Genomic DNA, 22886 nt, shown 5'->3' with positions numbered 1-22886 from the left:
CCACCACGCCCGGCTAATTTTTTTGTATTTTTAGTAGAGACGGGGTTTCACCGTGGTCTCGATCTCCTGACCTCGTGATCCGCCCGCCTCGGCCTCCCAAAGTGCTGGGATTACAAGCGTGAGCCACCGCGCCCGGCCCTATATTCTGGTTATTAATTGCTTGTCAGATGTGTAGTTTACAAGTATTTTCTCCCATTCTATGGGCTGTCTCTTCACTTACTTGCTTGTATATTTCACTGCACAGAAGGTTTTTAACTTGATGTGATGCTCTTCATCCATTTTTACTTTGGTTGTCTGTGCTTGTGGATATAAAATTTCTTGTAGTAGTTTCATAGTTTGAGGCCTTAGATATAAGTATTTAATCCATTTTGATTTGATTTTTTGTGTATGGTAAGAGATAAGGCTGTAGTTTCATTCTCCTGCATATGATATCCAGTTTTCCCAGCATCATTTATTAAAGTGATTGTCTTTTCCCCTGTGTATGCTCTTGGCACTTTTGTCAAAAATGAATTTACTGTAGATGTGTGGATTTGTATCTGGGTTGTCTGCTCTGTTCCATTGGTCTATGTGTCTGTTTTTATGCCAGTACCATGCTGTTTTGGTTACTATAGCTCTCTAGTATAATTTGAAGTCAGATAGTGTGATTCCTCCAGTTTTGTTCTTTTTGCTCAAGATGGCTTTGGCTATTCTGGGTCTTTTGTAGTACCATGTAAATTTCTGGGTCTTTTGTGGTTCCATATAAATATTAAAGTTTTTTTTTTCATTTCTGTGAAGAATGTCATTGGTATTTTGACAGAGATTGCATTGAATCTGTAAACTACTTTGGGTAGTATGGTCATTTTAACACTATTGATTCTTCCAATCCATGAACATGAAATATTTTTCCATTTTTTTGGTATTATTTTTAAGTCTTCCCTCAGTGTTTTATAGTTTTCATTACAGAGATCTTTTACTACTTTGATTAAATTTTGCAATTGCAAACCCCAAGTCCTGCCCAGTGAGTAGTTATCACTACTCAGCAATGCTTCCCTAGTCCACCAATGCCTCTCTGCCTTGCTGTGCCTACTCAGGTGTACACACAGGTGTCCACGCAGGGGCCCACACACACACACCATGACACACACCACTGTGATCTACAAACAAGGGTCAGAACTTGTCTCTACATATCTTGTGATATGGTTTGGATATTTGTGCCACCAAAATTGCATGTCAAAATGCGGTTCCCAGTATTGGAGGCAGGGGCTGGTGGGAGGTGTTGGGTCATGGTAGTGGATCCCTCATGGCTTGGTGCTGTCCTGGAGACACTGGAATGAGTTGTGATGGGATCTGGTTGTTTAAAAGTGTGACACCTCCCCAGCTCTCTCTCTCTCTTGCTCCCACTCACCATGTGACATATCAGCTCCCCCTTTGCCTTCTGCCGTGATTATAAGCTTCCTGATGCCTCACCAGGAGCCAAGCAGATGCGTACTTGTACAGCCTGCAGAACCATGAGCCAATTAAACCTATTTTCTTTATAAATTACCCAGTCTCAGGTATTTATTATAGCAACACAAGAACGGCCTAACACACATTGTATACCAACACTCCTGGACCATGGTCTCCCAGAAAATAGACTTTACTGGGAAGCTACACATGGTTTCCAGGCACATTCAGTAGAAATCCTGCTCTGAGCCTGAGTTTCCTCATCCCACTCAGCATCCAGAATCAATCTCTCCCCAGAAAAGTAGGGCACGATCAGGCTGTCTAGGATGAGAAGGAGAAGGCAAAAGAGTGAACAAGAGCAGGTCCCCTCCTGCTACAGTTTTTCTGGGGCAGAAAGAAGTTGAAGACCCACACAGGGAGTCCAACCTCACAGGAAAAGAAAGGGGAAAGAAGGGAATGGAGCCTTGGAACCCACAGGAAGGAAGTACCCAGGGCTGCTGGGAGGGGGAATGTAATGACTTACGCAGGTGTCACAGGGCTCACTCGCTCACCTCCTGATATGCCCTGGGTGCTGGCTCCACTGCCCTCTGCCCTCCCCTGTCAGGGCCCACATCCAGGATCTGGACCCCTCAGACACTGAGAGGCTAAAAACATTGCTCATTTGAACAAGGACAATGAGGATGGTGTGTCCAAAACCTTGCCCAAGCAGGGAAGGATATGAACTCTAGTAACTGGAAAGGTATTACTTCAGTTTGTATCAGGGTGTTGATGGACAGGAGGGATCTTCTCCTCAGGAGACTACAGAAAGGGGTACAGAGTGGACCTCACTGCTGTCCATGGAGGGTCCCTCCGGGTGAGGTCGAGGAAACTATTTCATAACTGGTGGGCAGGATGTAGAGGGGCAGGGAGCTGGGGGAGTAGGGGTGGGACAGAATAATCCAGGGTTTCTTTGCACTGGGCGTCTCTCTCACTGTCCATGTTTGCCCAATTTCTGTCCCCTAATTTAAGGAAGAAGTGGAGATGGACTGGGAGAGGGAAGGAGAGGTTTCCTGCAGAAACCAGAGGCTAGCAAAGAGCCGCGCGCCCCCTGGTGGTTCTTCTCTAGCCCTGCAGTCACGACGTGGGCATCGGCCTGGGATCGGCCAAGGCTCTTCAGCTCATCCCAATGGCCACTCTCTCCAGCATCAGGGAGCCCCCATATCTCCCTGCATGGATCCTCCAAGAAGGGGGGAAACAGCAAGATGCTGGCTGGTAAGAGACTGGACTAGTGTTAATTAAGCAACATGGATGGTGCCTTGAGTGTGCTGCATACTAGAGGTTTGACAGACTCAGAGCCCCTTGAGGGCTCCGAGACTGAGTCCAGTCATTTTTGTATTTCCATCCCCAGCAGTGCTAGCTTCTAGCAGAGATGAATGAATGTTGAGGTAGCTGACACTGCAACATCTGGCTTCGCTTTCCATTTTCATCACTATTTCTTACATCATGCGACAATATGAGATTTCCTAAAGCCTCTATTTTTCTCATCTTTATAACGAGGGCAGAGAATCAAGATGACTTTGTCAAGTCCTCCCAACTCCAATTTCAGAGAGTCTAAGAATTCATATGCCTTTATTAAAATGGTGAAAACTTAGAAAGATGGGGTCTTGGGAAGCACTGGAGAATTTCTGACCAGCATACATTAGGTGCTCAACAAAAGTTAACAGAAACGGAAGAAACCTGGAATCAACAAGAGACTTACCACATCTACAGAGAGGCTGGGGGAGGGGTGCAGATCAGGAGATGGGAGAGTGAGGGAGAAACAGAAGCTGGCAGAGATAGGAGATCAAAGGAAGGGGGAAGGGTGGAGGCATGCGGGGAGGTTGCCGGTGCTGTAGGCAGCAGTGGGATATGAATAGTACCTGGGGCCCTTCCAGTCTCTTATCAGTCTTTTCAAGCTTCCTCTTCCTTAGACTGATGTCACACCCTCCCTTCTCACACTTGGGAAATCACAGAGGAAACAGCTGTCCTTCATCTCGTGAAAGATAGGGAGTGGGAAGCAAAGACATTCACTTTCCCCTTTTCAAATCCCTCCGAGATCATCCTACAAATCCCTCAGCCTTCATGAAGGAGACACCTTCTTCCTCATGCAAGAAATTTCCTAGAATCCCCAGGTCTGAGTCAGCTCCACACAAGTGGATACCCAATATTGCTTTTTTTATCCTGACCCCAGTCGAGGAGAAGCTCTCCAAGGGTCATTTTTTTTAAGCTTTTGGACATCATGGGCTCCTTCGAGAATCTAAGGAAGGTTATAAGCCCCCACAGAAATGCACGTAACACAACAAACAAACTTGCTTATACTTTTCATAGAGTTCACACCTAAAACCATTAGCTTCATGGACTCCAGCTCAAGAATCCTTGTAATATGGGCTTATTGAACTACTAGCTGTGTGACTGGCGCAAGTTATTTAAAGTTTCTGCGCTTTGGTTTCCTTGTCGATGGTAGTACCCACTCCATGAAGTTGTTATGAGGATTAAACGAGGTGATATGGATAAAGCCCCTTACAACTGTGTCTGGCCAATGGTGTGTATTCGATAAACATTAGCTGTTACTATTACTACATCTCTCTGTGGTAATTCATAGTGACATTTGGGAATGTTCCCACCCTTCTATGTAAAAAACACAACCCAAGACAGCCAAATAAAAGAGGAAGCTCACGTTGATCTAATTCAGAGAGGAAAAAAATGGCTGGTGGTAGTAGGACTAGAGAGGTCTCTCAATGTCTATTCCACAAGAGAGGATTCCTTTTTCCTTATTCCCATGAAGCAGAAAAAGGGCAGGCTTGTATATATTATCTCATGTATCCCATATAATAACCTGTAAGGGAAGCATCATTATCCTCACTTTACATATTAAGAAGCTGACATTAAACTCCTATCTCTCACCAGACACAAAAATCAACTCAAGATGGATTAAAGACTTACATATAAGACCCAAAACTATTATTAAATTATTAGAAGAAAATCTAGTATTATGGGAAAAATCTAGTATCTAGTATAAGGAAAAGTCTCCTGGACATTGGACTATGCAAAGAATTTATGACTAAGATCTCAGAAGCACAGGCAACAAAAACAAAAATAAACAAATGGGACTTAATTAAACTAAAAAGCTCTGCACAACAAAAGAAATAAGCAACAGAATGAACAACCTGCAGAATTGGAGAAAATATTTGTAAACTATTCATCTGACAGGGGAGATATCCAAAATATACAAAGAACTCGAGCAAGAAAAAAAAAACTCACAAATAATCCCACTAAAATGTGGGCAAATGACGTGAATAGATATTTTTCAAAAGACATTTTTGAAATGGCCAACAGATGTATGAAAAAATCTTCAACATCACTAATCATCAGAGAAATGCAAACAAAAACCACGACACGATATCATCGTACCCCAGTCAGAATGGCTATTATTAAAAAGATAAAAAAATAACAGATGTTGGCAAGAAAGTGGAGCAAAGAGAACTCTTAGACATTGCTGGTGGGAATGTGAACTAGTACAACTTCTATGGAAAACAGTATGCAGATTTTTCAAAAAACTAAAAGTAGAACTGCCATTTGACCCAGCAATCCCACTACTGGGTATTTACTCAAAGGGAAGGAAATCAGTACATTAAAAAGACACCTGCACTAGTATGTTTATCACAGCCCTATTCACAATAGCAAAGACATGGAATCAACCTAAGTGTCCATCAACGAATAAAAGGATAAAGAAAATGTGGTATATATACACAATGGAATACTATTTGGCCATAAAAAAGAATGAAATTATGTCTTTTGCAGCAATGTGGATGGAACTGGAGATCATTATTTTAAGTAAAACAATCAAGGCACAGAAAATCAAATATTGCATGTTCTCACTCATATGTGAGTGCTAAAAGATGTGTACACATGGATGTGGAGAGTGAAACGGTAAACAGTGAAAACTTGGAAGGAAGAGGGAATGGGAGAGGGGTGGATGATGAGAAACTAGTCAATGGGTACCATGCATGTTATTCTTGTGGTGGATACCCTAAAAGCCCTGGCTTGACCAACATGCAACCTGTGCATGTAACAAAACTGCACATGTACCACATCAATCTGTACAAATAAATATTTAAAAACAAAAGAAAGAAACTGAGATTCAGAAAGGTTAAGTGACCTGCCCAAGATCACACAGCTACCAAGTGGTGGAAGAAAGTGTCAAAAACAGGTCTGACTCAAAAACTGGTGTTATCTCCACAGGGTCTTGTGAAGGGCCGGTGAACAGGGAAGAACTGAGCAGAGAGAGCCACGGACAGGGGAGTGGGGCACAGGCTTTGAGGAGCCTGGAAAGCTCCTAATCTGGTACTTCTTGGCAAACCAGATTCCTCTCTAGCTTGGGGAAGCTGGCGGCAGGACAGCAGAGCAACCTCCACGAATAGACTTGGCTTCCTGACTCAGTGGCCTTCTGGAAGTTCATACTGTGGACGCGAGTGCAGTCACTGCCAAATCCCTCAGCCTTAACCTGTCCACAAAGCACCTGCCTCCACCCCATAAGCCAGGCATGTGGGTTGATCCCTAGGACAGCCTGCCTCACCCCTTCTGCCAGGGTCCAAGCACAGCCCTTTGCCTAACCCGACCCTGGAAAGTCATCTGCCTTTATCTCTGCCTCCCAATACCTCCTCCCTGGTACCTTCCTTCCTTTCTGATTGTTGATCGCAAAGTCTTGTCTATACTTTTTTGGGGAAAAATAGTGGGGTGGGGAGGAAAAAGAGTAAATTTCCAGGAATTGTTTCACTGCTGCTGTTCCTGCTGCATAGGGCAAAGCTGCTGGCCTGCTCCTTTTGCCCAGGTTGGCGAGAAGCCTGGCCTCCTGCTCCTCCCTCTTTCTCTTCCTCCCAGTCTTTCTCTTTCCAGCTGCACCCCCACCCCCTAAAAAAGCCCCACATGAAAACTGCAGAGCTATCACTTATTTCTTCCTGAAGGAGGAGCTTTCCCTCTGAGCTTCTGCCAGAAGGAACCACCATCACTTCCTCTTTCTACAAATACACATTGGGTGACAGGAGTAGGTGGGAGAAGGTAGCAGGTAGAGGTGAGTCTGCAGGGGGGATGTCTCCATATGGGAAGGACAATTCAGAGACCCAGGAGACAGGAGTCACTAAAGGGCAGTCTTGTGAGGAATGGAAGTGGTCACAGATGTGGACATCTGGAGAGGACAAAGACCAGACCAGGGCCTTCCTTGGAGGGTGCTTGGTCTAGGACAGGCTTCATTTGCATGGGTCAAAAGCACGTAGTGGGAAGGGGAAATTCTCAGAAGGCTCCTTACTGAAGAAAAATATCAATGGGATAGAAACTAAGATCCTAAAGAGAGAGAATAAGAGCAAAACTAACTGAAAAATCGAAGTAAACCACATTTCACACTGTTGTGGTTCATCATGATGGTTTTTTGTTTTTGTTTTGTTTTGTTTGTTTGTTTTTTGAGACGGAGTCTCGCTCTGTCACCCAGGCTGGAGTGCAGTGGCGTGATCTCAGCTCGCTGCAACCTCCGCCTCCTGAGTTCAAGAGATTCTCCCGCCTCAGCAGCCTACTGTGTAGCTGGGATTATAGGCACCCACCACCATGCCTGGAATTTTTGCATTTTTAGTAGAGACAAGGTTTCACCATGTTGGCCAGGCTGATCTTGAATTCCTGACCTCAGGTGATACACCTGTCTCAGCCTCCCAAAGTGCCAAGATTACAAGCATAAGCCACCTAGCCTAGCCCATGATTGGCTTTTTTTTTTTTTAGGAGATGGGATCTAGCTCTCTCGCCCAGGCTTCAGTGCAGCAGGGTGATCACGGCTCACTGCAACCTTGAATTCCTAGTCTCAAGTGATCCTCCCACCTCAGCCTCCCAAGTACAGACTGTACCATCACAACTGGCTAATTATTTTATTTTTTGTAGAGATGGGGGTCTCATCTTGTTGCCCAGGCTGGTCTCAAACTCCTGGGCTCAAGCAGTCTTCCCCCTTCGGCCTCCCAAAATGCTGGGATTACTGGTGTGAGCCACTGCACTGGCCATGATAGATTTTGTGATCTTGGAGTGATCTGATATGTAAGTGGAAGGTTTAAGAAAACTACAAAACTACAAAATTAAAAATATCCCCTCCCATGGAGGTAAATGGCGCTGATGGTTGCACAGCAGTGTAAATGCACTTAGCGCCACTGAACTGTACACCTAAAAATGGTTAACGTGGTAAATCTTACATATATTTTACCATAATAAAAGAATCAATTAGCAAACTTTTAAAAAATGTTCTCTTTGAGTGGATAAAGAAAATGTGGTGTGTGTGTATATATATATATATATATGGGAATATTACTCAGCCATGAAAGGAAATGAAGTACGGATGCATGTTCCAATGTGAATGAACCTTGAAAACATACTAAGTGGAAAAAAAAAAAAACACAGACACGGAAGGTCACATATGATATGGTTCCCTTTCTATTAAGTATCCAGAATAGGTAAATCCATAGGGACAGGAAGCAGAAGGTTGGGGGGCGGGGGGAATAGGATTGACTGCTTAATGGTTATGGGGTTTTCTTTGCGGGTAATGAAGATGTTTAGCACTTAGACAGAGGTGGTGGTTGCACAATGTGCATGTCTAAATGCCATTAAATCACACATTTTAAAATGGTTAATTTTATGCTATGGGAATTTCACCTCGACAATATATACTGAATCCCCTCCAGCCGACACACCTTTGGCTCAGGCCTAGGCAGCTCTGCCATCTGCCAAGTGTGGCTTGTGTAACACACAACCTCTCTGGGCCTCAAAGAGGATGAAGAAATCCATCCTCCCCACAGGGGTATCTCCAGAATCAAACGAGATGAAGTGAGGTGAAAGCGCTCTGAGGGGCGGGAAGCTCTGCTGACACAAAATGTTTACCTATAACACATGGCTCAGAGTCCCTTACCCTCTAGCTTGGCAGGAGAGAGAAGTCTGCTCTCCCTCCCCCATGCCCCATCCCTTGCTCATCCCCTACCAGCCACCGACCACACCCTTCATGCAGAGAAGTATAGAGCCACAGGGGGAGGGCGCTGTTCTCTCTCCCTCCCTACTCAGGAATCTCTCTGAAGCTTTGACAAAGCCCCCTTGACACCCCGCATTCAATCTTATTTTTATTTTTTTTATTAACTCTGTCACCCAGGCTAGAGTGCAGTGACCTGATCTCAGCTCACTGCAACCTCCGCCTCCTGGGCTCAAGCGATTCTCTTGCCTCAGCCTCCCAAAGTGCTGGAATTACTGGCATGAGCCACCATGCCTGGCCATTCAATCTTTTCTTTCCCAGATTCTCACCTCCAATCACAAGATGAAGGCAGGGAGCTCACAGACCTGTGAGGGGCTGGGGAGAATGGCAGGGGTGGGCCAGAGTTATTAAAAGCCCAACTGATTTTCAGATTTATTTTGACCCTCCCCTACACCCCCACATCCAATTTCACTCTAGTTGGAATCAAGACAGGGGAGAGAGAGATTCAAAGCTGACTTAGGGAGAGGAAAATACATACATATGTAAAGCATTTGTCACAGGCCCCACCTGAGCTAAGCACTTTCCCTCCCTCAACAGCTCCTTTAATTCTCAAAGCATCCCTTTTTAGTAGATAACAGACCCCACTTTGCAGAGGAGAGCACTGAGGCTAAGGAAAGAGGTAAATTCATTCAGCGGGTGAGCGAGGAGTTGAGATTTTAATGCTGGCAGTATGACCTCCCCGCCACTGGCACACCGGGTCTTTTGCTGGGACGTCCCCTGTAACCGGATTGGGGGAATGCAGGAAAAACCCCAGCCCTCCCCACAGAGCCTCAGCAGTGACAGCTACTTCCTGGATGAGAAGAGCCGCCGTGAAGCCAGCAGGGAAGCCAGCAGGGAAGCCAGCCCCACAGCCAAGGGACCCCCAGCCTCCTCACAGCTCCCCACAGCCTGGACCTGCCGGCCCTCCCTCCAGGACCGAGGGGCTCCCAAGGGAAATTCAGGTGAGTGTCACCCTCTCCCAGGGAAGATGGGAATCAGGGCTTGGAGACAACTGGCTATCCTGCGTGATCCACAGGTTTTCCTAGGGGCAAATTAGATGTGTGTGGTGTGCGTTTGTGTGTTCCACACTCATGGTCCAAATAACAAGACAGAAAAAGAGTAATGAAGATCTGTACAAAAGGGCTGAGGAATGAAGTGCCAGGAGAGAGGTGGAGGTTGGAGACCACCTAGGAATGGTGGGTGTGGGGGGATTGAGGGGGTTGTTGAGGGGGAACTGGCTGGGGGTGGGAAGAAATGTTGGTGGACACCAACAGTCCCGGCCTCTTCCAGCTGAAACCCCTTAAGAAAGTATCTCTGCTCTTGGGTCAGAGCTAGCAAGTGAGTTGTGTATTATTTATTCACAGTTTGAAAGCTAAACTTCCCTTCCTTGCCTTGTCAGCCACAGAATCTTTCCCCAAAGCCCCCAACTCCTTGCGGCCTCTACCTTGAGGACACAAGGCTCTCGAGGTCTGCTTTCCCTTCCAACCCTCCCTTCATCCCAATAGGCGTGTGCTGGTCCCAATGTCAGTGAAACCCAGCTGGGGGCCCGGCCCCTCGGAGGGGGTCACCGCAGTGCCTGCCAGTGACCTTGGAGAGATCCACAACTGGACCGAGCTGCTCGACCTCTTCAACCACACTTTGTTTGAGTGCCACGTGGAGCTCAGCCAGAGCACCAAGCGCGTGGTCCTCTTTGCCCTCTACCTGGCCATGTTTGTGGTTGGGCTGGTGGAGAACCTCCTGGTGATATGCGTCAACTGGCACGGCTCAGGCCGGGCGGGGCTGCTGAACCTCTACATCCTCAACATGGCCATCGCGGACCTGGGCATCGTCCTGTCTCTGCCCGTGTGGATGCTGGAGGTCACGCTGGACTACACCTGGCTCTGGGGCAGCTTCTCCTGTCGCTTCACTCACTACTTCTACTTTGTCAACATGTACAGCAGCATCTTCTTCCTGGTGTGCCTCAGTGTTGACCGCTATGTCACCCTCACCAGCGCCTCCCGCTCCTGGCAGCGTTACCAGCACCGAGTGCGGCGGACCATGTGTGCGGGCATCTGGGTCCTCTCGGCCATCATCCCGCTGCCTGAGGTGGTCCACATCCAGCTGGTGGAGGGCCCTGAGCCCATGTGCCTCTTCATGGCACCTTTTGAAACGTACAGCACCTGGGCCCTGGCGGTGGCCCTGTCCACCACCATCCTGGGCTTCCTGCTGCCCTTCCCTCTCATTGCAGTCTTCAGTGTGCTGACAGCCTGCCGGCTGCAGCAACCAGGACAACCCAAGAGCCGGCGCCACTGCCTGCTGATGTGTGCCTACGTGGCTGTCTTTGTCATGTGCTGGCTGCCCTATCATGTGACCCTGCTGCTGCTCACACTGCATGGGACCCACATCTCCCTCCACTGCCACCTGGTCCACCTGCTCTACTTCTTCTATGATGTCATCGACTGCTTCTCCATGCTGCACTGTGTCATCAACCCCATCCTTTACAACTTTCTCAGCCCACACTTCCGGGGCCGGCTCCTGAACGCTGTAGTCCATTACCTTCCTAAGGACCAGACCAAGGCGGGCACACGTGCCTCCTCTTCCTCCTGTTCCACCCAGCATTCCATCATCATCACCAAGGGGGACAGCCAGCCCGCTGCAGCAGCCCCCCACCCTGAGCCAAGCCTGAGCTCTCAGGCGCCCCATTTGCTTCCAAATACTTCCCCCATCTCTCCCCCTCAACCTCTTACACCTAGCTGAGGTAGAGGCCAGGCTCCTCCAGCAGTGAAGGAAAAGGCACAGGTGAGAGTATAGGCGGGAGATTTGGGGGGATGTAGAGGGGAGAGTCAAAGCATTCATGGTCAATTTTGAATCTATCTTAAAATACTGAGGTGTGGAGAGAGAGACAGGATCGGGAGGGATAGAGAGCAGGCCCTCAGTGTTGTACTATTTGTCTTGGTTCTTGTGTCTAAGCAGCCATGCAGAAAAAAAGGTGAAATAAATGGAAGAGATAGCCATGGACTCTGGATCTTTTAAAAATCTGCACTTCCAGCTGGGATTGGGAAGGGAGCTGAGGCTAAAGAGGTGCTCAGGAGAGGAAACTAGACACATTCATTTCATAAATCACTCTGGCCAGAAACAGTGAACTCTGCAGGAACCTCACAAACTCCTTTTGTGTTTGTGAGCTTGTTGATCTTCCAGCTCACTATGCAGGTTATGGGGACAAGAGGCCAGAGGCCAAGGAACCAGGCGGCCCCAGCAGGACGTTCCCTAGCTGTGCATCCTATGCACAGCCATGATAAGTGAAGGGGGATGGGGATGGCAGGGGTGGGGGCGAAGCCAAGGTCTGAGACCTGCACCCTGCAGCTGGGTCAGCAGGATGGTATCTCCACCCACGGCCATCCAGGAAACACAGCTCCATTTCCTTGCTGACACCCCTCCCCGTTGTCCATCCTGCTCCCTCCCCACAAGCAAGAGAAGCTGTCCCAGAGTCAGCTCCTCATAGCTGACCTCTTCCCAGCTTCGGATCCAGGAAACTTCCAGACTTCTTCTAGGGAGACACAGAGCTACCAGAAAGCCCAACCCACCCCCATCTCTTTCTCTCCAGATCATAGGAAAGTATCAAGGGATGTCATTCCGGGAGCAGCCCTTGGGACAGCCAGCAGCAGGTGCTGACAGATGCTCTGTCCTTCACCCTCTGTCCCCGGCACCAGATGGGGAAGGCCACAGTGGAAACTTCTCAATTCCGTCACAGGGCAGAGCTCTGACACTGTTATAAGTCAGTTCTCCCTGGCCATGTCTTTTCGTAATTTTCCTGTCCCACAACTTAGGTTCCTTAACACTTGTTCTACAGATGAAACAAAAAAGTCCTCTGTTAACGAGTAGACCTTCTGGAAAAGGATCACTTATGTTTGGGAGACTAGGACCCTGTCCATGAGGAACTCTGAAGTAAAGGCCTAAGAACAGGATCTAGTTTCCGCCTTCCAATTCCACGTCCTTTGCCTCTTAATCCTGCCCGTGGTGAGGGGACTGGATGGAATCACTGATGGCCTCTTCACCATCTCCTCTGTCCTGCTTAAATGCTCCATGTGTCTGGAATGTTTAACTTGGAGTAACTACTCACTGACCTGGAGACCACCTGTTCTGCTTTGAGAAATCAGAACTGTTCTGTGGATGCACTGACCGCGTGCTCCAATTGCATATGCACCCAGGTTTGTCAGGAGCATGGAAGGAAACCTGCATCTCCCTGCTCACTGGGCCCAAACCTGAAAGGGTCTTAAGCTGCAGACAGCTTCTAAGTAGCACAGAGCTGAAGGCTTTTTGAACCAGGAGTCTGGGTTGTGGCTTGGGTCGCAGTAAGGGCTTAGCCTACCAATCCAGAATTCACATTGAAAAAGACTTTCCTCTCTTGTCCCAACATAAAAAAGCCAAGATCTGATGCCCATATCACTGCCTCCTCTGACTTGGGCTACAGGAGTTGCCTGAAGGAAACCAAATTTTACATCTCTGTTGCATTCCAGATCACCTTAGAGGCTACTCTCCCAAGATTAGTTATCACCTTGGCAGTGTGAATACTTCCCTAAGGCCTCCCATCCATGGAGGGGAAGAGTGGGAACCACCTGCTACACTCAGCATCTACTGAGCACTGATGGGAGCCCTGTGTGGGCCATGTGCTCTGGGGCCAAATGGACATCACTCCCTAACTTCTTGAGGTCTGTCTCCTCTGTGGAAACACCCACATATCAACCTCATTAAACTATGCCAAACTTTTGCCTCCTCCCTGTTTCAATCTGCCTCGCTCCACTCAAAGACACACCATGTCCCAGCAAATCAAATGGCATTGGCAAGACAAATTGTAGCCAAATCTCTCACTTAGTAACGTTAGTCCAACTAGACATGGACAGGGACCCACCACTCTCTCCGGGCTGACGAAGGATCCTCTCAGGGATATCCCCTGAAAAGGCTGAGTCTTTGACTTAATTTCCCACTAAAAACGGGTCAACAAGTTAATCCTGGGGAATTCCAGCTACAGGAAAGGAAAATGTGCTACCTGAAAGAATTCTGGCATCTGCTGGGCAGAAATGTGCTGCTGAAAGGGTGATGAGCCCAGATATTCTGAACTCCAGGTATGAGCATATTCATAGTAGGTAGGAAGAGAACTCTCATTTCAAATTTCTTTTTTTATTCTAAATAAAAACCACACTTTGTGCTGAACAATGGAATATAAAAGAATCAGATGTACAATGATTTTGGACATCTACTATTTGGGGAAAAAAGTTTACAAAATATACAAAACTTTACAGCAATAGATAGTAAACACTTAAATATTAGGAGGTCAGTACTTATTAATTTAATGGAAGGAGTTAGACATCAACAACTCTTCTGTTTCATAAGAGACTTTAGCTATTCAAGATGGGGGTGGCAAGTGGATTGGACAGGGGGTTTTAAAGAAACATCAAAATCGAGTTTCATTTTCATTCTGATGTTAAGCTTACGATGCATAACCGCATTGAAACTAATGCTGTGCACCCTGCCTCCTGACTCATTTGGTGCAGGATTTAGGGAAAAGAGTCCCAGATGGGCGCAGACCACCCCATAGAGCCCACTCCCATACCAATAAATAGTGTCCATCTAGAATTTGCTTTGGAAGTTAAGCAGTCTGGGGCTTGGGGAAAGGGGCACAGAAGGAGGCCAGAGGAGGAAGAAAATTCAACACTAGCAAAAACCTGTCTAGGAAAAAGATATTTAAGCCCAAAGGTTTGGCCTGGAGACAAACGGGTACTCACAGATCAGAAAAGAAGAATATAACAAAAAACTTTTACCCATCTCCTGGTTCTTCGGGGTCACCTGGGCCTGACCCTTATCCCACCTCCTTTCTTCCTAACTAGCCATGGACTATGGGAACTCCATGGAGTCAAAAAATTTAGGACCAAATACTAAGGTTTAGCAGAGCTTCCTAGCGGGTGCTGTGGCATCAGTGAGTCACCAGTGGGTCACTGGAGTGCCAGGATAGTAATCTCTGCCTCTGGCCACACGGAGCCTCTGCTGTTTAAACCCGGATGCCACACAAGTATTACCATTTTCCCCTCAGAAAACAAGTTGGGAATGGCCTCATATTTGGTTTAATGCTCTATGACCACCACCTTGAAATTCTTAATAATTTGTGAATAACAGGGCTCCACAAATGATGTAGCTGGTCCTGAGTACATACCAAGAAAACGAGAGAAGAGGATGTTCAAGGCTTGAACAGAACTTCAGAGTAACACAGAAGAGAGTACTAAACTAGGCTCCAGTACAGAGGAAGCAACAAAATCAAATGAACAGAAAGTCAAAACAATTAAAAATGCAAAATAAAATGAATACCTTCTACCAGGTATCCCAGGGTGCCCTCTGCCGCAATATAGTGTTTCAAGCAAAACCATTCAGAAGAGGGTGAGCTAGAGGCAGAAGAAGCAGACATGACTTTGGTGGGGTGGGGGGAAACAGGGAAGTTCAGGTGTGAATACAGGGGTCACCAACAGGGAGAGGGTTTGGTCAACAAATCTCACGAGCTACTGATCCTATGACGTATCTGACTGGGACCAACTGGGCCACCCTGATCAATCTGATCAGCCCCAGGGGGATCAGGGGATGCAGTTTTCTGTTTCGTGTTTCAAGGGCAAAGTTTCAAGGATCTGCTTTTTGGTTTACTGGCAAAAAGGGAAAACTTCACAGTTTCAGGTTAAGTACACAGACCACCCAGCATCCATGATGCCCTCTGTTAAGGAAAAAGGTTTCTCCAGCACATTTATCTGCTCTCAGCCACTTGGCTGGTTCCTGTAATTACCACCTCTCTCACGCCAGCATTTCAAAAATCAGTCCTCACCAACAGCCTGGGAGGGATTGCTCATGCTTGAAAATGTAGCAGACACTTGACTGTAGTCTGCTACACATTTCCTTCTTAAATTCTAATGGTCAGTGTGAGCAAGAAAGGGAGAAGCCAGTCAGCAATGAAGAGTCTCAACACTGCTTTCCTGATGAGGATGTCCTGAGGGGACACTGAACAAGGTGGGTTTAGATGGTCAAAGGTGGACCTTTAAACTGGCCACTGTACAAGTCCCTTCATCTAATGGTCACCCCACCAGAGAGCCATGCACTCCGACTCTGAGGCTTTATCAGTTCAGGGCTGGGGAGAAGCAGCAGGTCCAACAAGGATGGAGCTTTGGTTTGTCTGACATCTCAATATAAAGACAGGAGGCTTCCAAACTGTGCAAACAGGTCATTCATGTCACTTGTTCCCCTCAACCCTGTCCCCAATCTACCCCATCACAGGATGGAAGGGGGATGAAAGGCCTGGGATTTAACTGTCCCGAACTTTCTAGAACATACACCCATGGCCTAAAGTGTTCCCTGGGTTTATTATGCTAGAGACAATCTGGAGAAGAAAAGAACTTGCTTAAGGGCTTGACACATCTTCTCTTAGTTAGACCCCTGGTTCTCCAAATCTCTGGTCAAGGCTGTTCTCTGGAATATGGCTACTTGCTGGGGAGAAACTCATTTTCCTAAAGTCTCTTATACAAAAGAGATGCTGGGTAATGTGTATACAAAAACAAAAATAAATAAATATTAATGCCCAAAAAGGCTTTGTGAGTTAATGAAAACCATTTGCTTGTGAAACAGCCCAGGGTGTTGCTGAATCCCACCAGGGGCAGTGTCAGGGCTGAGGCCAGGGACTCTCAGAGCTCACCTGAGCAGGGTGAGGTAGTATGAGCTACTGAGGTGGCACCTCACAAGTATGCAAGATCGAGGGCCCTATCCCTCAAGCCTTCTTTGGGCAAAGCCCCTTAGAAAACCAAGTTAAGAGTGGAGCTAACCAGCTGCGTGGGCTGTGCCGGCATACTCTGCAGCCACCCACGGAGGGCCTGAACCAGCTGCCATCCAATAGCGCCCCCTGGAGGTGATGGCAACGACAGATCAGGATAAATTCCAGCAGGTCAAAGGTGAGCTGACAAAGCTCCGGCACTGTTAGCACAAAGTAAACAACAGGTTACCCGACTAGGACAGACAGTCAGAACGCACACCCTGCTACACACCACCAGTTACTCAGGTCCCTTTAATCCTGAAGGGCTCGCGGTCTGCCACTCCACCACTTCATGGAGTCAGCTCATCTACACCACGGGCCAAACACTTCTGGGCGGGAGACCAGATATAAATTAAGGCAAGGCTGCTGCTGTCAGAGACATCCCCACCTCTCCACCAAGACACTCACGGCCAACAGAAGTAGCCAAAACAGATGACTATATCAAAGTGGTTCCCTATCCTCTCTGCCCCACAGAAGGCCGGACGTCCCGGGCCATCACTCCATAAAATCCTGTTTCTTTGGAAATGAGGAGAAAAGACAAACCTCTCCTGTCCATCCAGGCTGCCACTTCTGGCGGCACTGCAGGACACCCCTTCTGGCTGGCAGGGATTCATCCCAAAGCTTTCTGACCTAAACAGAAAGCTCTGTCCCTAGTATGGATCTAGCTGCCAAAAGATTTTCACTGTCCAATCAGCAGATTAGGGCTGTAGATAAGCAGACACCAACATCCCTGATATCTTGTCCCTGCTGAGGGCTGGAACCTGAGGGGACTGCCCTGCTGACCTGTCTTTTCTGAATGACCACATTCCCAAAATCTTTCTCATAGCTGTTCATCCCGGTTGGAGGCCTGGCGGTAACACCTACAGTGAAAACCTCCCTTTACCTCCTCTGTTAAGTGAGGCTGTTGGTTAAATTCTTAGCAGCATAAAACCTATCAGTAAACTAAAACTAGAGAGGCTGGGGAAGGGGGTCTAGTGGACACCAACTGCTTGACTAGATCCCAAAACCAGCCTCAAAAGAATGAAAAACACAGCCCTTCATGGGCAAGAACAGGTATGGAGGTAAATGCGATAGGGCTGTTGCTTCTCAACAACAGTAACAGCTTATGTGCTATTTCTTCTTCTTTTCTTCTTTAAACACAACACAGAACAGAATTCCTACCAAGGCAAAATTATAACTTCAGCTGGGGAGAGACCAACAGCTCTTAGATATCAGCGTCCTGGCTGCTGCTTGGATGCTCCCCGTGGCTCTGCCGGGACCCAGTCAACTGTCCGGGTTCTTTTCCACCTCTTTGGAATGGATGATGTACATGAAGGTCTGCTCAATGGTGAAGTCAGGGGGGAGGCTGCCTTTGTGCACACCAACATGCTTGCTCATGAGGTTAAGGGTGGAACTGTAGTGCCCACAGACTGTGCAGCGGTACATGAGGGCCCCCGAGTGTGTCTTTAGGTGGCACTTGATGGTCGAGCGGCCTCGGAAGAACTTGTGGCACACCTTACATTGGTATGGCTTCTCCCCCGTGTGGATCCGCCGGTGGTAGTTGAATTCGCTTGTGTGGGCAAATCTTTTGCCACAGACCTTGCAGCTATACTTGCTGTTCCCAGGTTGGCCCTGCAGCGCCAGCTCTTCACTCAGAAACTCCTCTGCTGGCAGCTTCCGCTTCTGGAGAGCTGGGTGCTGCAGCCCAAAACCAGGCCGTGCATCAAGGCCACTGTTGCATTTGTGCTGGCTGACGTGGTAGCGATAGGCAGCCTCTGACTTGAAGCTCTGGCTGCACAAGTGGCAGTGGAAGAGGGCATCTTCCAGACTTTGGTGCACAGCCATGTGCTTCTCTAGAAGATGCCAGTCCACAAAGCTGTTGGCACAGACAGAACAGGAGAAGACTGAAATGCCGAGATGGGACAGCGTGTGCCACATAAGGCTGCAGAGGTTAAGGTGACGCTGGTCGCAGACACTGCAGGCCTGGCCCTTCAAGTTTAGATGGTCAAGGATGTGGCCCCGGACCACATGGAAATCTTTGGCCAATACTTTCCCACAGGCAGCGCATTTCAGCTCTGGGGAGGCTGCCCCTGAAAAGAGACCCAGCTTCCCTGGCAGGGGATCGTTGGGGTGGACAATGATGTTGTTCTCAAATATTCCATCCCGTCGATGAAGGGTCAGCTGCCACTGGGTAAAGAACTTAGTTTCACACATATCGCAGGAGAAAAGGAAAATACCAATATGGGACAGGACATGAGTGACCCGGGAGTTTCGGTCCTGGAAGTGGGTCTCGCAGACCTTGCAGTTGCCCGTCAGCAGGTCCACGTGGTCCCGAGCATGCTGCCGGATCAGTTGAATGTTGGGCTCTAGAACTTTCTTGCACACCTGGCAGGGCATGGCCTTATTCTCCCGATTGTCATTCTCTCCAAAAGTCAGCTCATCCTCACTGTCATCACTCAGCTCAATCACCTCCTCAGCTGTGCCTATATCCTCAGCAGGGTCTTCAAACTGCAAGTCATCATCCCCCAGGTCCTCAAGCTGGAGCTCATCCATCTGCCCAAAGCCTGGATCTTTGGAGTGCTCACTATTGCTCAGACAGGAGTTGGTCCCAGTGGTAATGTCTACTGCATTGTCAGGGGTGAGGAAGCTGTTTTTACTGAAGTCTCCATTGCTTTGAACTTTGTATGGCTGGCAGGAGCTTGTGCTGGTCTGGATGCCCGTGCTGACAGTGCCTAGGACTGGCTGGGTCATCATGCTAGGAATGGACATGAAGGGAGCAGGGGTGTCATGGTCTTCTGTCTTTGGTGGTGGTGGTGGCGGCTGCGGCAGATGCAGGCTATGGTTAGCATCACTGGCAACATTCTTCTCTTCCTCTTTATAGCTCCCTCCAGCATCACTGGGCAACACATAGTTTCTATCAGCACCAAAGTGGTCCCCACCACCTCGGAGTTCCCCAAGGGGATGGGCAGGTTCAGCCGAAGGACAACTCAGGGTACCAGAGTGGCTCTCACTGGTGCTGGTCAGGGGCTTGGCCCTGGCAGTGCTCTCTAGATCAGGAAAGGTAGAGTGACAGGCCTGGAGGAGGTCCTCCATACCCAGACGCTCAGCCACCTCGTAGATGACCCCAACATTGATCAGGTCTGTGAAGAGTTCTGACGTGTAGACAAAGCTCAGAACCTTCTCAAAGTTGGCAGGGGTGATGAAGTCCACCACATAGGTCCTGGCAGCATCAAGCCCAGTATTCAGGAAGAGGTTCTGGAAGTAGCCAGCTGCACAGGCCAGCACAGCCTTGTGGGCCGGGAAGGAGCGGCTCCCCACCACAATGGTGACGTCGCACATGGTCTCCGAGAGCCGGCACTTGTTGAGTTCCTTCAGCAGGTTGTTGGGGTGGTTGGTGCTTTGCAGTTTGATCCTCATGCCCATCTTAGCAGCTCCTATGAAATTACCTCCTTATCAGCACAGTTAATCTGTGGACAGCAAGAGAAAAAGATGGATGGCCAAACACATCCGTGCAAAAGAGGGGCTATGCAGAAGAAAATACCAACACTGTGAATGCTTCCAAGCCCCAGGTGGGGATCAGGAGTAAACTGGCATGGAGAGTTCCTCCATTATGACAAGGCAATGACATCTCGCCCTGTATATACTCAAAGAGTTATGACAAAAACCAAAAGGACTGATGACAATCTGATAGCTTGGTCTTAAGCTGGTGCCTAGAGACGAACCAGAGGCATTCCCTCGGACACAATCTTATACTTCATTACCAGAGCCACTGGATCAAATTTTTCTCCTATTAATTTCCTCCCAAATACAAGCTTTCCTAATTCATTGAGCATATTCTTTTCCCTCATGATGCCAAATGCCATGCACATACTTGAACACAACTATCAAAGCTCCACTAGCTACTGAGCAACAGATAAGGTAGTTCCATTTTTTAGCTTTGTCATTGCTGTGTCTTCAACCTCTCAATAATCTCCAAATAAATCGCACGTTCTTGAATCCCCATCTCTCTCTGCCTATACTACATATCCGCTCTCTGGCCTTTCGATAACCCAGAGCCCCTCCAGATACTGCTTCATCACAGTCCCTGTATCCTGTGAAGTTAAAACACTCAGAATGCACAGTAAAGCAAAGTAGAACACAACTGTGGTAGTATTTAATATTACTTTAATATGTTGTATTCTTTTTCGCCACCCTTTTCGGGGTTTATATTTTGTTGGCCCTGCACTAACAGATTTACTTGATGCCGCAAGAAAGACTTCCGATTATACAGGTAAGACTCCTAGAGGCTTGTCCACTACCACTTTCTGCCCCTTCTGACTCCTGCACGACTAAGGAAGAAGAGCTACTTGCATCCCTGTTCAGTCTCACAACTGTGCCCAACACAGCCCCTTTCTCCATCTCTCCAGATTCTAACAACTCCCAACTTTTTCTGGGGCCCAGGAAGCGTCTAAGTATTGTGGGGTACCGGCCAAGCATCTCCCGGGCCCTGGTGGCCACCCCTGAACGATCGTCGGGTCGGAGCGCTGGGCAGCCAGAGTGGAGGGTGGGAGAGGGGGAGGCTGGGAACTTCCGAGGACACCCCAACAATCCCCGGGCGCCGCGGTCTCCCTTCCGGAGAGTCGCATCTGGGAGGGAAGGGCGCTGCATTGGCTGGGGCGCTCCCTCTGGAGGCACTGAGCGCCTCGCTGCCTCCACAAACAGCGCAGGGCTCACCCGGGTGAGCCTGTTGGGGGCACGGGGCTGAATAAGGGGCCAAGGGAGGAGCGGCGGGGCCGGCCGGGTCGGCGCGCGGGCGCGGAGGATGGGTCCGGCCGAAGGGAGCGGGCAAGAAGGACCCCAGCAAGAGCGAGATAAATGCCGGGCCGGGGGTCGGGCTTCGGCCAGGGGCAGCCCTCGGCCTGGCCGCGCTTACCCGGCTCTGCGGGGCCCCGAGCACCATCGCCGCCGCCGCTTCACACAAAGGCCCCGGCCCGCCGTGCCCGGCCCGACGAGGAGGTGGCGCCGCCGGCCGCGGCCAGAGTCTCCATCCGCCGCGCGGCTCGCCGCGCCGGCCCGGGCCGCCCCCGCCGCCCGGCCCGCAGCGCCCCCCGCCGTCCCGGAGGAGGCAGCGCCCCCCGCCGCCCGGCCGCAGCGCCCCCCGCCGCCCGGGAGGAGGCAGCGCCCCCCAACGGCGGGGCCGGGGCCAGGACCCGCGCGAGGGGTGCAGGGGCTTCCAAGTCCCCTGGCCTGGCTTTTTCTAAGCGCCCATCCACTGTGTGCGGGACTTGGTGCCTGAAGAGTGAAAAACCCTATCCAAACTCTCTTCACCTCCCCTGTTCTACGCTCACAGTTCCAAAAGCTTCTCCTCAGAACATCTACTATGGGCATTTTACAAAATGTAAGATTGTTTGATCACTGTATATCTCCTCCACTAGGCTGTGGGCTTCCTGAAGGCAGGGATCTGTGGCTTTGCACACGGCCGCATGTCCACACTGCCTCTTACCACACTTCCTGGCACAATAAGTGCTTAATACATTAAGCCTGCTTGAATGAATGAAGGAGCACTTGAGGGCCAGACCGCTACTACTGGACCCTTCTGATAATCCACTGCTGTCCCTCCTTCCACCTAGGTGGCCAAATGAAGAAAGTCACCGGATCTCACTGTTCTTTGGCACCCCAGGCCTGTTTCCTGAAGCCTGCCCTCCCCAACTCTGTGTAGAACTCGATCACTCTTCCTCCCCACCCCTCTCCCAAATCATCTTTTCAAATGCTCCTACCCAAGAATTGTCATCAAACCAAAACCACCTACACTGCCTGCCCCACCCACCGCCACCAAAGACATTAGAAGTCTTGGTCATGTCACCCTCCTTCCCTCAGTACAGAGGAAGCTCTTAGGCTCCAAGACCCTTCAGTTTCATCCTGTCTCCCATCCCATCCCAGTCATTGCCTGAAAATAGCTTGCAGCCAAGGACAAACTCCCAGGACAGGCGCATGGTAGGATTCAGTAATTCCTTGATGGATAAATGGAAAGGAAGGAACACACTGAATGTTGCCAACAGATCTAAGCCAGTTTGGCCATTCAGCAATTGTCCATTCTCTTGATGAATCTGGGAGATTGTGTGTCCTCCTTTCCACAACCTCATTAACTGGTGGTAGACTATACTGAAAGCAAGCACTATACCAAATGCTGCCAAACATGTAACATTTGTTAGCCAGGAGATACAAAAACAGCCATACGACTGTTCTTCTAGTTTGGGGATGAGGCATCTCACTTTACCATCTAGTGAAAGGGTCACTTAGAGGTTCACACAATGTTTCAATGGCAGGCCCAGCTCTCACAGTTGTGCAAGGTGACTGAGTCTCCCTAAAGTGGAATATCACACAGCCAGCAGGTCCAGACCTCCAGCATGACTCTGGAGACAGAGGGCTGCTGGGCTTGCAAGGGCCTGGGCCTGTTCAGTCTTTCTAACCAACTGCCCCAGCCATCTCTGGAGGGTTGACCCCATTAAACTTCACATGAAAACAAATAATCCAAAAGACGCAGGTGAAAGTATATACCACTTACATTGAAGTCTTTTTAAAGTAAATCACCATATAGTCACAATAACAAACATATACAAAGTTAAATGGAGAAGAAAGGGCCAG

The 22886-nt window shown here is 48.9% G+C and overlaps 3 protein-coding genes across 5 annotated transcripts in view; 1 reads left to right on the top strand and 2 right to left on the bottom strand.

Moving 5' to 3' along the window:
* RDH16 (retinol dehydrogenase 16) overlaps positions 1-21246 on the bottom strand; it is a 39015-nt gene extending 17769 nt beyond the window's left edge. Inside the window, exon 1 of one of the 2 annotated variants that reach the window (XM_055248429.2) lies at positions 21175-21246. Coding sequence is in view for 1 of the 2 variants with exons in the window: in XM_063621371.1 (XP_063477441.1) it covers positions 1974-2083 (110 nt within the window). In the remaining variant the exon portion in view is untranslated. Of the gene's footprint in view, positions 1-1973; positions 2140-21174 lie in introns of those variants that run through there. The other variant, XM_063621371.1, reaches the window with a different exon arrangement.
* GPR182 (G protein-coupled receptor 182) lies at positions 9261-13214 on the top strand. 2 transcript variants are annotated; one of them, XM_063621370.1, is made up of 3 exons: positions 9275-9429; positions 9973-11245; positions 12051-13214. In XM_063621370.1, exon 2 carries the CDS (start codon positions 9989-9991, stop codon positions 11201-11203), a length of 1215 nt encoding a protein of 404 aa, XP_063477440.1. In that variant the 5' UTR covers positions 9275-9429; positions 9973-9988; the 3' UTR covers positions 11204-11245; positions 12051-13214. The 2 variants fall into 2 exon arrangements, with proteins under 2 accessions (XP_063477439.1, XP_063477440.1); XM_063621369.1 differs by having other exon boundaries at positions 9261-9429; positions 9973-13214.
* On the bottom strand, positions 13604-21316 carry ZBTB39 (zinc finger and BTB domain containing 39). Its single transcript, XM_055248425.2, has 2 exons — positions 21175-21316; positions 13604-19729 (listed from the first exon to the last, which is right to left on the bottom strand). The coding sequence occupies exon 2, from the start codon at positions 19683-19685 to the stop codon at positions 17547-17549; it is 2139 nt and encodes a 712-aa protein (XP_055104400.2). The 5' UTR covers positions 19686-19729; positions 21175-21316; the 3' UTR covers positions 13604-17546.
* Positions 21317-22886: the final 1570 nt, after the last annotated feature.

This window comes from Symphalangus syndactylus, chromosome 17, assembly GCF_028878055.3.
Source record: "Symphalangus syndactylus isolate Jambi chromosome 17, NHGRI_mSymSyn1-v2.1_pri, whole genome shotgun sequence".
Classification (NCBI taxonomy): Eukaryota; Metazoa; Chordata; class Mammalia; order Primates; family Hylobatidae; genus Symphalangus; species Symphalangus syndactylus.
The sequence above is the reverse complement of the archived record's forward strand: the minus strand, read 5'-3'. Positions and strand labels throughout refer to the sequence as shown.